General features: G+C 45.5%; 1 protein-coding gene across 3 annotated transcripts in view; it reads left to right on the forward strand.

Moving 5' to 3' along the window:
- Positions 1-14,013, forward strand: part of svep1 (sushi, von Willebrand factor type A, EGF and pentraxin domain containing 1) — a 102,139-nt gene that overhangs the window by 71,805 nt on the left and 16,321 nt on the right. For all 3 annotated transcript variants that reach the window (XM_017433179.3, XM_025009853.2, XM_017433178.3), the window contains exons 12-38: positions 221-412; positions 540-661; positions 749-854; positions 947-1,135; positions 1,238-1,471; positions 1,572-1,733; positions 1,914-2,075; positions 2,485-2,646; positions 2,830-2,918; positions 3,879-3,975; positions 4,136-4,249; positions 4,359-4,472; positions 4,996-5,197; positions 5,385-5,542; positions 5,772-5,970; positions 6,061-6,236; positions 6,369-6,493; positions 7,031-7,160; positions 7,273-7,443; positions 7,877-8,050; positions 8,170-8,289; positions 8,414-8,590; positions 9,595-9,679; positions 9,785-9,976; positions 10,066-10,233; positions 10,485-11,157; positions 11,242-13,949. In XM_017433179.3, the coding sequence (XP_017288668.1) occupies positions 221-412; positions 540-661; positions 749-854; positions 947-1,135; positions 1,238-1,471; positions 1,572-1,733; positions 1,914-2,075; positions 2,485-2,646; positions 2,830-2,918; positions 3,879-3,975; positions 4,136-4,249; positions 4,359-4,472; positions 4,996-5,197; positions 5,385-5,542; positions 5,772-5,970; positions 6,061-6,236; positions 6,369-6,493; positions 7,031-7,160; positions 7,273-7,443; positions 7,877-8,050; positions 8,170-8,289; positions 8,414-8,590; positions 9,595-9,679; positions 9,785-9,976; positions 10,066-10,233; positions 10,485-11,157; positions 11,242-13,949 (7,201 nt within the window). The remainder of the gene's footprint in view (positions 1-220; positions 413-539; positions 662-748; positions 855-946; positions 1,136-1,237; positions 1,472-1,571; positions 1,734-1,913; positions 2,076-2,484; positions 2,647-2,829; positions 2,919-3,878; positions 3,976-4,135; positions 4,250-4,358; positions 4,473-4,995; positions 5,198-5,384; positions 5,543-5,771; positions 5,971-6,060; positions 6,237-6,368; positions 6,494-7,030; positions 7,161-7,272; positions 7,444-7,876; positions 8,051-8,169; positions 8,290-8,413; positions 8,591-9,594; positions 9,680-9,784; positions 9,977-10,065; positions 10,234-10,484; positions 11,158-11,241; positions 13,950-14,013) is intronic.

A 14,013-nucleotide genomic window follows, 5' to 3' on the forward strand; every position in this document is an offset into this window, starting at 1 on the left:
GGCTGTAAATTTTCAGATTATTCCTTGGTGGATAACACCTGAGCAGAGCAGTCCAAAGTGCCAACTCCTGCTTGGCTCTTTGCCAACGTTTATCATAAAGTGTTTGAGTTGAGAAATGAATGAATGAATTAGCTTGAAAATGTATGTAATGCTGCATGTTTGTCACTGTGGATGTGTTCTCTGTAGGATAATAATCAGTACCGGGCTGTGTTTTGTGCAGGGACAACGTGTGACCAACCGTACGTTCCTGTAAACGGAGAGTTCATTTGCTCCGAAGAAGATGAAGGCGTGAACTGCACCCTGCAGTGTAAGGACGGTTACAGCTTCGCTCAGGATGCGGTGCACAGCTACTTCTGCGCCCACAACGGTGTGTGGGAGCCCCCGTACTCTCCGGACAGACCTGACTGCTCATGTGAGTGCAGCTCATGATGATCTGTTACCAGGTTTTACAAATACATTCCTGATAGGGGGGTTGGCATTGATTTTTGGCAGCGATTTCAAATAAAGTTTTCTCTGTCCTTGCTGCTTTTCTTTCCCAGTGAACCGTATGGCAAACAATGGCTATAAGCCCTTTGAGATGATGTTTAAAGCGTCTCGATGTGACGACGCAGATCTGGTCAAGTCATTTGCTGGGCACTTTAACGCTAAACTAGGAGGCATGGTGAGGACCTGAAGACGCACACACTCTGATTAGCTGTGGATAAACTCAAACATATGCAACAGTTGTTATTTATTTACTTTTCTGCAGCTCCCCAGCATTTGTAGCAGCGACGAAATCACCTGCAAGCTGGAGGTGATGTCACAGGGTCACTGTCTGGAGTATAATTACGACTATGAAAATGGATTTTCTATCGGTAGGATTAACAGCTACTAATAACTAAAAACATTCAACCTATTATACGTCTTATCAGGCCGTCATTCTTCCGTCTTGTTGCCTTACAAACAGCTCCAGGTGGTTGGGGCAACAGTTATGGCTCTCAGGGCTCGCAGGACTACGCCTACTTTGAGTCGGGCTTCGCCACAGGCAGCCGGCAGCAGGACAACAGCAGGAAACCTCATCTCCGCACAAAGAGGAGCAGGAAGATCACCGGCCCCACCAGAGACCATAAGATCCAGATCTATTTCAACATCACAGGTAGGCAAACGTTTCTGCATCAAAGGGTTTTTCCCAGTTTTGCTTTTGTTGCCGCCGGTTGTTGCTGCAGTTCAGCACGTTAAACGGTGTCCATTCTCCCAGCAAGCATCCCTCTGCCTCTGTCGAGGAACGACTCCGTAGAGGTGGCCAATCAGAAGAGGCTCCTGCGGACACTGGAGCACCTGACCAACCGCCTGAAACGGACTCTGGCCAAGCAGCCGCTGTCCAGCTTTCACCTGTCTTCAGAAATGATCGTTTCCGATCCCAGATCGCTGGAGAGCAAGAAGGCCTCTCTGTTCTGCAGACCGGGCTCGGTGCTCAAGGGCAGAATGTGTGGTACGGTTGAAAAGAGATTGCATCCACCTAAACCTACATTACAAAATCTAAAATACATACACGTTTCTCAGGAAGTCACTGATCGTAAGTTCTTTTGCAGTCCAGTGTCCTGTCGGAACTTATTTTTCTCTGGAATATAATGAGTGTGAGAGCTGCTGGTTGGGGTCCTACCAGGACCAGGAGGGTCAGCTGGAGTGTAAGTCCTGTCCTGAAGGAACCTCCACAGCCTACCTGCACTCCCGCAGCGTCACTGAGTGCAAAGGTGCGTTTCATGCACAAACAGCCATCTCTGCATCTTTCAGTTGGTAAACTTATGTAAAAGTTTAGCATAATTTAAGAATGAAATGAGAAGTTTTATACCAGTGTTTACATGTAAATAGATATTCAAGGCACAGTTTGTTAAAACTACAGTTGGTTTGATGTATTTCTCTTGTCCCTGCAGGTCAGTGTAAACCTGGCAGTCACTCTCTGAATGGGCTGGAGATCTGCGAGTCGTGCCCGCTCGGCCACTTCCAGCCGGGTTACGGCGCCAGAAAGTGTCTGGTGTGTCCTGGTGGGACTTCCACCGTCACCAGAGGAGCCGTGGATGACACAGAGTGTGGAGGTGATGCAGTTTGACATTACAGAATACACATCCTTATTGTGCTATCATTTTATGTTTAATTTGGCTTGAAAATACTTGACTTCTGCAGAACAGCAATGGGGATCAGAACTAATATGTTTGCATATGTTTGTAAGCAAATATCTTTATTTTAGAATTTGGTATTTGTATTCAAATCTCACAAATTTAGAAATGGAAAAGAAAGAGTTGTGTGGATAGACGTGGAAAAGTGAAAAACTTAGTTAAGATGTTTTTATTAAAATACACAAAAAGCCATTAAAACATTGGCTGTAAGTTTGTTTTTTTTCCACCTATAAATGTTATTTTTTGTAACAATTTGGGATGACTGCGGCACTTTATTTCCTTATTTATGAGCCCTTATTTCACTTTTCTACTGGTCTCTCTTTTACAGTTCCCTGCAAGGCGGGTCATTTCTCTCGTACAGGCCTGGTTCCCTGTTACCCCTGTCCAAGAGATTATTACCAGCCTGACCACGGGCGCTCCTATTGCCTCTCCTGTCCTTTTTATGGAACCACGACGATCACAGGGGCGTCCAGCATACAGCGCTGCTCCAGTGAGTCTGCCGGGCTACATATCTTGACTTTTTATGTTTCTGGGTCTGTTATCAAGGATAAAGTAAACACAAAGTGGACACAGTCATCTTGGCTATGCAGCACCACAAAGCCAACGATCCTTGATGTTTTTCTCCCAACTTGCATTTGTTAATATTGTGTTTGTTTCTGGGTATCATTGTCAGGTTTTGGGTCGAGCTTTCTTGCTAAGGAGGAAAGTGTTACTGCTGCTCCAGAAGTGGAGGTCAGTGAGGACTACCAAGCCAGCAGTCAGGTTAGTCCTCTTCTTTTCTAAACTTACACTTCAAACAAATGTAAGTTACATAATAAACAACACCACGACACATTGTTTATTAACCAAAAACTAACTCTAGAGAGTTGTAACTTTATCAGTCTCTCACAATGTGACTGAACGTTGGCCCACTCTTCTTTATAACATTATTTCAGTTCATTGAGGTTTGTGGGCGTTATTTATGGTTAACTCTGTGGCTGCAAAACAAGCCCAAATCATCACCCCTCCACCACCGTGCTTGACTGTTGGCATGAGGTGGAGGGCAAACGCCTCCACTATAGTATTGACTGTGCAAAAAAACATGGTTCCAGAACGTTTGTATATTGTTCAAATCCAATTTTACAAATCTAACGCGTGCTGCCGTGCATTTTTTAAGAGGAGAGCCTTTCACTTTCCACTGTTTGTTCAGACTTTTTATTAATTGTATTGTCATGAACTTTAGCCTTTTTCATTTGAGATTAATTCAGCTTAATTAATTTAGAGAACTGACTCCCAAATGTTTGGAAATAGTTTAATTATCCTCCACAGTTTATTGAACATAAACAGTTGCTGGTTAAATAAAGGTTAATAAATAAATGTCTTACTTCTTTCTTTTATGTTAACACTCACCTGTATGCTCCAGAGCAGCAAACTGCCCAAACCTCTGCTCTTATAAAGGTGGACCACAATAAGGATGTACTTCATCACATACTGTTTCTGCATTTCAAATGTTTCATAAATGATTCAAGGTGTAATTTTTGTGTAAGTTGTATATAACTAATTCTAATATATTCTGAAACAAACTGTAAACTTGCAAGAGCATAACTATACGGTGTACAAATACAGTATTTACAGGTACCCATGTGGCACAAATGAGTTAGTGCACTGAAAACCAGACTTTTAGTAAACGTGAGTGATTTTTTTTCCCCAGGTGTAAAGAAGTCTGATTAATTATCCCTGCAGGTTTTCCATGAGTGCTTCTTGAATCCCTGTCAGAATAAGGGAACATGTGAGGAGGTTGGAGCTGGTTATGTCTGCACCTGTACGCCTGGGTTCACAGGTACAACACCAGACATCGTCAACTTCTGTAGCTGTAGCTGCTGCAACCAGAATGCTATTATTCTGTTGTAATATTGTTGGTATTCGCCCGAGCCACATGAGGGGTGGTTTGTCGCTGTTCCGATGGCTGTTAGAGTCAGCCTGTGGTATTTGTCCTTCAGGTGCAAAGTGCGAGATCGACATAAATGAGTGTGACTCTGCTCCGTGCCAGAATGGAGGCCTGTGTAAGGACGGGATGGGAGACTTCCAGTGTCAGTGCAAGCCTGGCTTTTTAGGTAGGAGCTCTATGAGGAAGGAAAGCTTCTGATTTCTTTTTTTTTTTAACAAAGGAAAGCCAGTTTCACAGGTCAAGGTTATGAAAGGAATTCTGTCTGTTTGATTCAGGCTCTCTGTGTGAAGCCGAGGTAAATGAGTGCGTCTCCTCCCCGTGTCTGAATGAAGGCGTGTGTGTGGATGAAGTCAACAAGTTCATCTGCAGCTGCACAGACAGCTTCACAGGTTAGTCATCATCGCCTAAATTGAAAAGATGTTTCTCAGACTGACCAGAAGACAATTAGGGCAACACTTAACCTGAGTCTGTAGGTTTTGTGGAAAAGTTAGAAACAATTAATATCTTACCTGTTGTTGATAGCTCCTTGAACCACCTTAGATTGGAAATTAGTTTGATTTTTATTGGAATGACCAGCTAACGACTAAATCTTAAAACTAATCTCAGTAATTCTATAGTAGTTTTTGTGAACCTCACTCCAAAAGATCTGAACTAACCTTTAAGGCAGATGTTTTCAATCCTGGTAGTCAAGGGCCACCATCCTGCATGTTTTAGTTGTTTCTCTGCTCTTCAGCAGGTCTTAAAGTTCAGCAGAAGCCTGTTAATCACTCAGCCATTCAGATCAGGTGTGTCACAGCAGAAACACCTAAAACATGCAGGATAGAAGCCCCTCCAGGACCAGGATTATGTACCACCGCTTTAAGGGAATCAACCATGTGAATAATCTCTAACCTCCTTCCTACTTTTGCTCAGGGTCTCGCTGTGAACTGGAAATCAACGAGTGCCTGTCCAACCCGTGTTTGAACGGCGGTGTGTGTGAAGACCTGACGGGTGGTTACAGCTGTAACTGTGCCGTTGGGTTCTCCGGGGATCGCTGCGAGATCAACATTGATGACTGTTACAGTGCACCTTGTCTCCACGGAGGCTCATGCATCGATGCTGTTAACAGTTACAGGTAAAAGGAATGTTAATTGTACTGATTGGAGCAACTTTCTGCAGATCGGTCTTAATTATCAAGAAGTATTGTTACATCTCAGCACAGTTAGATTTCTGTTCTTAAATGCTGACTTTTCTTGATGCAGTGTGTTCTCAGAAACTGATCTCCGGTGAAAAAGAGGAGCTAATACACGTCTTTGTCTCAGGTGTCAGTGTGTGGAGGGCTTTCGAGGTCGACTGTGCGAGGTGGACGTGGACGAGTGCGATCCTAACCCCTGTGTGAACGGGGCCAGCTGCTTCGACGGCCTGGGGTCCTTTACCTGCCGCTGCCTCCCTGGGTTCAATGGAACCAGGTGTGAGACAGGTACTACTGTATAAGACAGATAACGCATCACCGTGGCAACTAAAGAGGAGGAAACCTGAGAAAAAGATAATAAAGTGTCATTTACGTGTGGTCGTGTTGTGTTATTAAAGCACATCTTGAGAGTGCATTTTTAATTCACCGAGTTTTTAAGCATTTATTCTCGTAGCTACACATACTTGGCTTACAGAAATGTTTTGTTTAGAAATAAATTTCCTGTATGTCCTCCCAGAAATGTCCTCTGCCTTCAACCTGGACTTTGAGGTGTCTGGTATCCACGATTATGTGATGATGGACGGAGTAATGCCGGCGCTGACAGAAATCACCTGCACCTTCTGGATGAGGTCGACAGACACCAATAATTATGGCACACCTGTCTCCTACGCTGTGGAAGGCAGTGACAACGCTTTCCTTCTGATAGACTATAACGGGTCAGTGGTGCAATAACGTTTATAAAAGGTCATTTCCACAATCCATTTGGGGGTTTTTTCTAACAGCTGTTTTGTCCGTTTCGCCTGCAGGTGGGTGCTGTATGTGAATGGGAAGGAGCGGATCACTGACTGTCCCGCTGTGAACACGGGTCAGTGGTTCCACATCGGCGTATCCTGGAGGAGCTGGGACGGAGACTGGAGAATCTACATCAACGGGAGGCCCTCAGACGGAGGCAAAGACCTGTCAGTCGGCACCACTATCCCAGGTGTAGTGCTATCCTCAGCCCGGTTACAGTTCTGCGCACACAGATGTTTCTTTTTTAAACAAAGAGTTTTTTCTCAAGGGTTCACTTTCTTACTTTGGAGTTGTTAACCTCAGTCCTAACTGTTTTCTTTAGGTGGGGGGGCACTTGTTTTAGGTCAGGACCAGGATCAGAAGGGAGAAGGCTTCAACCCTGTTGAGTCTTTTGTTGGGTCCATCAGTCAGCTCAACATCTGGGATCGGGTTCTCACTCCCCAGCAGGTAAATGATGAGTCTTTGATATTTCTGTCGGTTTAGCTTAAGAAGATTTCACCCCGTGTTTTTATAAAACTGTGTTCAGACCTGACATTTGTCTTGGGTGATCTGATCACTGATGGGAGAAGCAAACGACAAACTGAACACTTTAAGTTGCATTCAATTGATAGTGTGAGTGTAAAGTATCCTGAGCCACGATGAGATGAACCCAGTAATGATCTGGATGTCTCTGTGTTTAAAAAGAAAATACTTTATAAATAGTATTAACATCAATAAAAATAACACTTTTTATTGACAAGGATTGTCTTGTATTGATCAGAAAATTTCCAGGATGCTGTATGGGTAATTTTTTTCTGTAAAGTAATATTTGTTCTGGTTGTTTTTAGAACTGATTGCACCCTCTGTGGTCGCTGTATTGTAAAATGTGCTGTGTCAGTAATGAATCTTACTTAAATGTGACCGAATCACTAGGGCTGGATGTTAGGATGGAATATTTTTTAAATATTTACAAGCTGAGCTCTTCTTTCTCTGATCATCCTACAGATTAGGGTCCTGGCCAGCAGCTGTCCAGCCTCTCATGTGACCCACAGAGGAAACGTCCTTGCCTGGCCTGACTTTCTTAACGGGGTGGTGGGCCGAGTCAAAGTCAATCTCAACAGCATTTTCTGTGCTGGTAGGAGAGATTCACATATTTAAACCTACGTGTTAAACTGTGTTTATCTGTGCGTAAATGTACTCTAGAAAAGCTTTAAACCTGATGAATCCACCATCTGCGTTTTTCCCAGATTGTCCCAAGCTGGAGAACGCTGTGCCCCACCTGCATGTCTCCTCAGTGGAGGTGAGCCCCGGTGCTCAGGTGCAGATGTCCTGTGATCCTGGTTTCTACCTGGTGGGGGAGCCAGTGCTGCAGTGCCAAAATAAAGGAGAGTGGAGCCACCCTCTGCCCAGCTGTGAACGTGAGGCCCAGAACTGGAAAACTCGGATTTTCAATGCAAATGAATCACTGTAGTCGTGATGTACATCCAAGAACAGATAACAAATTACACCCACACTAACAGGTCAATGTCCAAAATAATCAGGAAGAGAGGCCAGCAGGGATAGATACAAGGAATATGTTGTGTCCTGACATCGATTGTCAGCTTCAGAAATTATACATTTAGTTGACTTTTCTTTGGTGATATTATGCTCCAAACTCACAATAATCTGAGGTTATTAAGGAAAAAACATAATTTTAATGAATGTGCTAATTGGATTAGTACTTTGTGTTTTTGCTAAAACTGTAGCATGATATGAACATGCTTTAAGAAAGTCAAACAGAGACAGTACATTTAATTCTGTTAAAAATCAAACAAATAAGAGTTGTGTGTTTTGTTTCCCTGTGCGTTGCAGGAGTGTCGTGTGGACCTCCTCGTCCTCTGGAGAACGGCTTGTTTCAGGGGACAGATTTCCATGCTGGCAGCTTTGTGGTCTATCAGTGTAATCCAGGCTTTTACCTGCTGGGAGACACCAAGGTGCGCTGCAGCAACAGCGGCAAGTGGGGAGGACATCCGCCGGCGTGTCTGGGTACATAAACACAAACTGGTTGCATCTGAAACAAACGTTACAAACTGCAAAATAAATAAATAAAATATCAGCTGCATTTTACCAATACTTTTCTTCCGCGTGCATTTTTCTGTGCTCAGATGTGGATGAGTGTGCTCTGGGCTCCGACTGTGACGATCACGCCAGCTGCCAGAACACAGACGGCTCTTACACCTGCACCTGTATTCACCCATACTCTGGAGACGGCAAAAACTGCACAGGTAGCAAGACTCTGAAGCGCTCAATAAAGCCACGTTCAGTTACCAAGTGAACAGAAATGTAATTTTACAGTAAGTAGTTTAGTTTGTGCCGTGATAAACCTGGTGGTTATGCATGTGTTATCAGAGCCTGTTAGGTGCCAGAACCCTGGATCTCCAGAGTTTGGTCACAGAGATGGCAGCAACTTTCTGATGGGCGGAGAAGTCGTGTTTGGTTGTGATAACGGCTACGAGCTTGTCGGCTCATCCCGACTCCGCTGCCTGGATTCAGGAATGTGGGACAGTCCTGTTCCATACTGCAGAGGTGAGCTTAGGTGTTGAAGCACTTATCCTATCTGTGCCTTTTTGTAGGAAATAACAATATATATACTCACTGTTTCAGGTTCTGTTGGTGGTGATTTCCATGTGTTTTACCTTTGAGTTTTAACCACTTTAAAAAAGTCATTTATTTAAATTTTCATATGCAGTATTTTATTTTCATGACGTTTTACCACAAAAGAGGGTATTTTCCTCTTGATTAGAGTAAGTCTGAAACAAAGAAAAGAAAATACATGCAGCATGCAGATGCAGACACACCTGAACCCTTATCAGAAGACAGTGTCATGAAGGGGGATTGTCTGTGTCTGCAGATGTCTTTTTGTTTTCCGCTGAACAATAAGCCAAAAAGGCCCGACTGCTGCAGAGCCTCCATCTTGGCTCTGAGCCACATTGTTCCTGTCAGAGGAAATGAAGCTGGACTTACTCGATCTGTTCCAGTCTGTTACGTTCAGACCGCTATAGCCTGTTAACGGCCGTGCTGATTGTGGTTTGAAGGGAAAACACTGTACAGTTTGTTATATATGTGGAGTTTGAAGCATCAAATGCACATAAAACACAAGAACTTTGTCTTTAACATCAGTAACAGCAAAATGTAAATCATGTCTGTTCTTATCTATTAAAGGGAAACATATTGCAATAACAAAAACGTTTACAATGTAAAAAATATATAGTGTAACGGAGAAAAATTCTTTCATTTCTTCCACAGTCTTTTCTGCTTTTATAGTTAGATTGTTTTTGTAATACAAGAATATCACCAAATGGTACTATTTGAGGAACAAAAATCAGTTAACTTTAGCTTGGCTTTCAAAGTTTTGTTGACGTTTTACAGCAACAATTCATAGCAGGAAAAATGCCACATCTAATTATGAAAGTGAAATGTTGTTGTGCATAAATGATGGAACAGATTTATTAATATTTAGATTTAATTGAAATATTGAAATGACACACACAGCATTGGTAACTAATCACTTTTCTAACCTTGCCCTTTAGCCCTCTCCTGCCCGCCACCAGCTGTTCCAGAGAACTCTGTCATGAAGGGGAACAACTTCACCTATGGCAGCAAGGTGACTTTCAGGTATCATTTCCATCACACGATACCAGGTGTCACTGTTACAGAAGCAGATGTTAGTATTTTGTGGGGGGGAAATAAAAGTACAAGCCTGTTTTTTTTTCTCCTCAGCTGTAAGAAGGGCTACCTGCCTCAGATACCCTATGAGTTCCAGTGTCTCTTCACCCTGAGATGGAGCGGTACGCCACCTGTCTGTTACCCGGTGACCTGCGGGGGGCCGCCAAGGGTGGAACACGCAGACTACACCTTCAACACAAACACTTACCTCTCCAGTATTAACTACACCTGTGTGGAGGGATACAGGTAGGATGGCTTTTTGTTCATTTGATGTATTTGGGACTCTAAAGACCACATAGTGTGACTGTCTACACTTAGAAGTATTTGTTTTGAAGACCACAGGGCTCCATGGAGGTGGTTTGTGAAGCGACGGGGGAGTGGAGCTGGCCCGTCCCTCGTTGTGTGAGCATCCTATGCAGCAAGCCTCCAGCACTAGCAGATGCTGAAATTGTCGTAGAGAACTATGAAGTGGGAAGCAAAGTGCACTATATCTGCAAAGAAGGGTAATTGTGGATTTGAGTCTTCTAAGTTGTTGTTTAGGCATGTCACCTGAAATTAATGCTCATAAAGAAATTTGGCTGCTGTATTTGGAACATCTGAATCTTCTCTGCGCCACTTTTGGTATTACTTGTGTCAACGTCTTTATCATCAGTGTCATTAAATGATAAAAAATGATTTTACTGTAACTGTTGGAAACTCTTCACGATCTGGTATTTGTTTGCTCATCTCTAATGATCCTCCTCTTCACATGCAGGTACACTCTGATTGGCCCCGAGACCAGAGAATGTCTCCCAAATGGCCAATGGAGTGAAGACTTTCTCCAGTGTGTGCCTCGCTCCTGTGGACCGCCGCCCACTATTGACCACGCTGTGCCCCACGAGACCCACAAGCTGTTTGGAGACACCGCCAGCTACTACTGCACTGATGGATACACGGCCAGCAACAACACCAAGCTAATATGTAACGCTCAGGGTATGTGGGTCCCCCCTGACGGCATGGAGGTCCCTCTCTGCATTGCCAACTTCTGCCTCCGTCCATCTGACCCACCGCATTCCATTTTAGATTCACTAAACAAACCCAAATATGGTAGCAACACTGAAGTGAGCTATAAATGTGAGGAGGGCTTTATGCTGAACACCACAGCCACACTCAGATGCCTGATGGGAGGGGCGTGGGAGCCTTCGCCATCTGATATTGGCTGTGTGCCGGTGAGGTGCTCCAAACCAGAGAGCATCGATCGGGGCTACGTGAGAGGGACAAATTACAATTTTGGAGCTATTATCGCGTACAGCTGTGAGACGGGCTTCATGATTCGAGGGGAGAAGAGGAGGGTCTGCCAGGCTAATGGAGAATGGGGAGGAGTTCTGCCTACCTGCATACCTGTCTCCTGCTTAGCTCCTCCCGCACTGACTCATGGATACATTCTGGTGAGCAATTAAAACAGAAGACACTCTTCAACCCTTCTTTTGAATACATGAACAAATCATCTCATATGTCCGTCCTTTTTTTAGGTCAGAGGTCGATACACTTTCAATAACAAGGTGACGTACGCCTGTAATTTAGGCTTCAGACTAATTGGTCGACCAGAGCGAGTTTGTCAAGCCAACCGACAGTGGTCCAACAACGACCCGCCCACCTGTGTCCTTTTGACCTGTGACCCTCCTCCTGACATCTTCCACGGACACTACAAAGGTTCTGACTTCCATGTGGGCCACAAAGTGGAGTATCTCTGCGATGAGGGTTATGAGCTGGCCGGGGACGCTATCTGGACTTGTCTCAAGTCTGGAAAGTGGGATAAGATGAAGGCCCCACGTTGCTCTCCAGTCAGATGTCCAGAGCCTCCACTAGAGGAGAACCACCTGGTCCTGAAGGGCCTGGACTCTGAATCTGGAACAGTGGAGTTATCCTGTGAGGATGGTTATATCCTGGAGGGAGCTCACATCCTTCACTGCACCCCTTCTCAGGAGTGGAACGACACTTTTCCAGTGTGTAAGCAAGTGTTCTGTGGTCCACCCCCTGAAGTTACGTTTAGTGGTCTGTCCACAGCCTGTCCTCCATTTCCTTTTAGCTCCGTGGTGACCTACACATGCATAGGTGGCTTCACTTTAAGAAAAGAAGCCTCTGTTTCCTGTTTAGCTAGTGGACAATGGAGTACTCCTTACCCAGAATGTATCCCAGTTGAATGTCCTCAACCTGTGGAGGTTTCCAATGGTATTGTTGATGTCCAGGGTCTGATGTACCTCAGCAAAGCTCTGTACAGCTGTAAGACTGGATATAATTTGGTGGGCAACTCCACTGTCCTCTGTGGGGAGAAGGGACTCTGGATTGGCGGCGTGCCTTCTTGCCGTCCGGTTGAATGCGCCATCCCTAAACAGATAGCCAGCGGGAAGGTGGATTATAGAAAACTCCAGTTTGGTCACAGTGCTACCTACTCCTGTCGTCGTGGTTACCGCCTACAAGGCCCAGAGACTGTCAAGTGCCTGGCTAATGGAGAGTGGGACTCAGAGCCGCCTGCTTGCGTGCAGATTTTCTGCACTCCACCCCAACCGATTGAAAATGGTTTTGTGGAGGGTCTGGATCACAGTTTTGGCGTCACTATTTTCTACAGCTGTTTTCCACGTTTCCAGCTCGTAGGCCACGATCATCTGACCTGCGAGGAGTTCGGCTGGTCTAGTTCTGTTCCTATGTGTGTGCCCTCAGACTGCGGTCTGCCTCCTCATATTGACTTTGGGGATTATGTCAGGGTGGCCGAATCTGATCCCAAAGATTTTATAACAACTTCTCCCATGGATTTAAACTTCCTTCATGGGACGGTTATTGAGTACCGTTGCCATTCAGGTTACAAGCTCAGCAGCCAGACCAGGCTGGTGTGTCAGGAGGACGGGGGGTGGAACGGGACTGCCCCATCATGTGTTCCAGCAGAGTGCGAGACCCCACCCAGTCCAGAGCACGGCTGGGTGAACGTGACTGACGCTTCGCTTGGCAGCTCGGTTAGATATTCCTGTGAGGAGGGGTATGAGCTGGTGGGGGAGCCTGTGAGGCATTGTGTTTCAGGTCAGCTATGGACTAGTGATGCCCCGGTTTGTCAACCCGTATCCTGTGGCGATCCAGGAGCTATCATTAATGGCACGGCTCATGGTGGGGAGTTCGTTTATCTTGAAGTTTTGCACTTTGAGTGTCATCCTGGATTTGTCATAAGAGGTAGTGACACCATTGCCTGCCAGGCAGATGGAAAGTGGAACGGGCCGAAGCCACTCTGTGATCCAGTGTCTTGTGGCCCTCCAGTGGTGCCTAGTGATGTAACCATTGAGGGTAAAGTTTACATCTATAATAGTGAAATTGAACTGAGCTGTCAGCCTGGTTTTATGTTGAAAGGGAAATCTCGAAGTGTCTGTCAGGCTGACGGCACCTGGAGCCATGAATCCCTTTCTTGTGTACCAGCACATTGTGGGAAGCCCTCCCCCATACTCCATGGCCACGTGTTAGGGTCAGAGTTTGGCTACAACAGCAAGGTTAAGTATGACTGTGATGAAGGATACAAGCTAATTGGAGATGCTACACTTGTTTGTCAGTCAAATGGACTTTGGGACAAACCCCCACCTCATTGTGACATCATTAGCTGTGACCCACCTGAAGACATCAGTCATGGCTTCGTGAACGGCTCCAGCTTCAGCTACAACGATGTGGTGGAATATGTGTGTTTTGAAGGCTACGAGGTGATTGGGGATCCCATGCTGCGATGCTCCTCTCAGGGCCTCTGGGAGGGCTCCGTGCCCCAGTGCCAGCCCTGTGCATGCCCCCCGCCTGAAGTTCAGTTTGGAAGGGTTATCGGGAATGGCCGTGCCTGCGGGGACCAAGTGCAGTTCCAGTGTAATCAGGGCCACAAACTGCTGGGTCCTTCTCAGGCAGTGTGTGAGAAAGGAGGGCTGTGGAGCCCAGGGGTACCTGTGTGTGGCAGAGGGAGGTGCAATGTTGCCCCGCCTGCCGTCCTCAGTGCCGTCTTACAGGGCGGGATGGCTAAATTCCCAGACATAGTGACATACAGGTGTCGACTCGGCTACCTGCTGAAAGGCTCCCCCCACCTCTCCTGTGGACGAGATGGCAGGTGGGGAGAACCGAGAATTCGCTGCGAGCCAGTGAGCTGTGGGAGCCCACCTGTGGTAGCTCATGCTCAAGTGGAGGGAGACGTCTTCACCTTCCCAAACAAGATCACATACAGGTAAATAAACATTGCACAAAAAGTAAGGAAAGCTGTGTTTGGTTGATTGTTTATTTCCCCTTAA

Source organism: Kryptolebias marmoratus, linkage group LG7 (assembly GCF_001649575.2).
Source record: "Kryptolebias marmoratus isolate JLee-2015 linkage group LG7, ASM164957v2, whole genome shotgun sequence".
Taxonomy (NCBI): domain Eukaryota; kingdom Metazoa; phylum Chordata; class Actinopteri; order Cyprinodontiformes; family Rivulidae; genus Kryptolebias; species Kryptolebias marmoratus.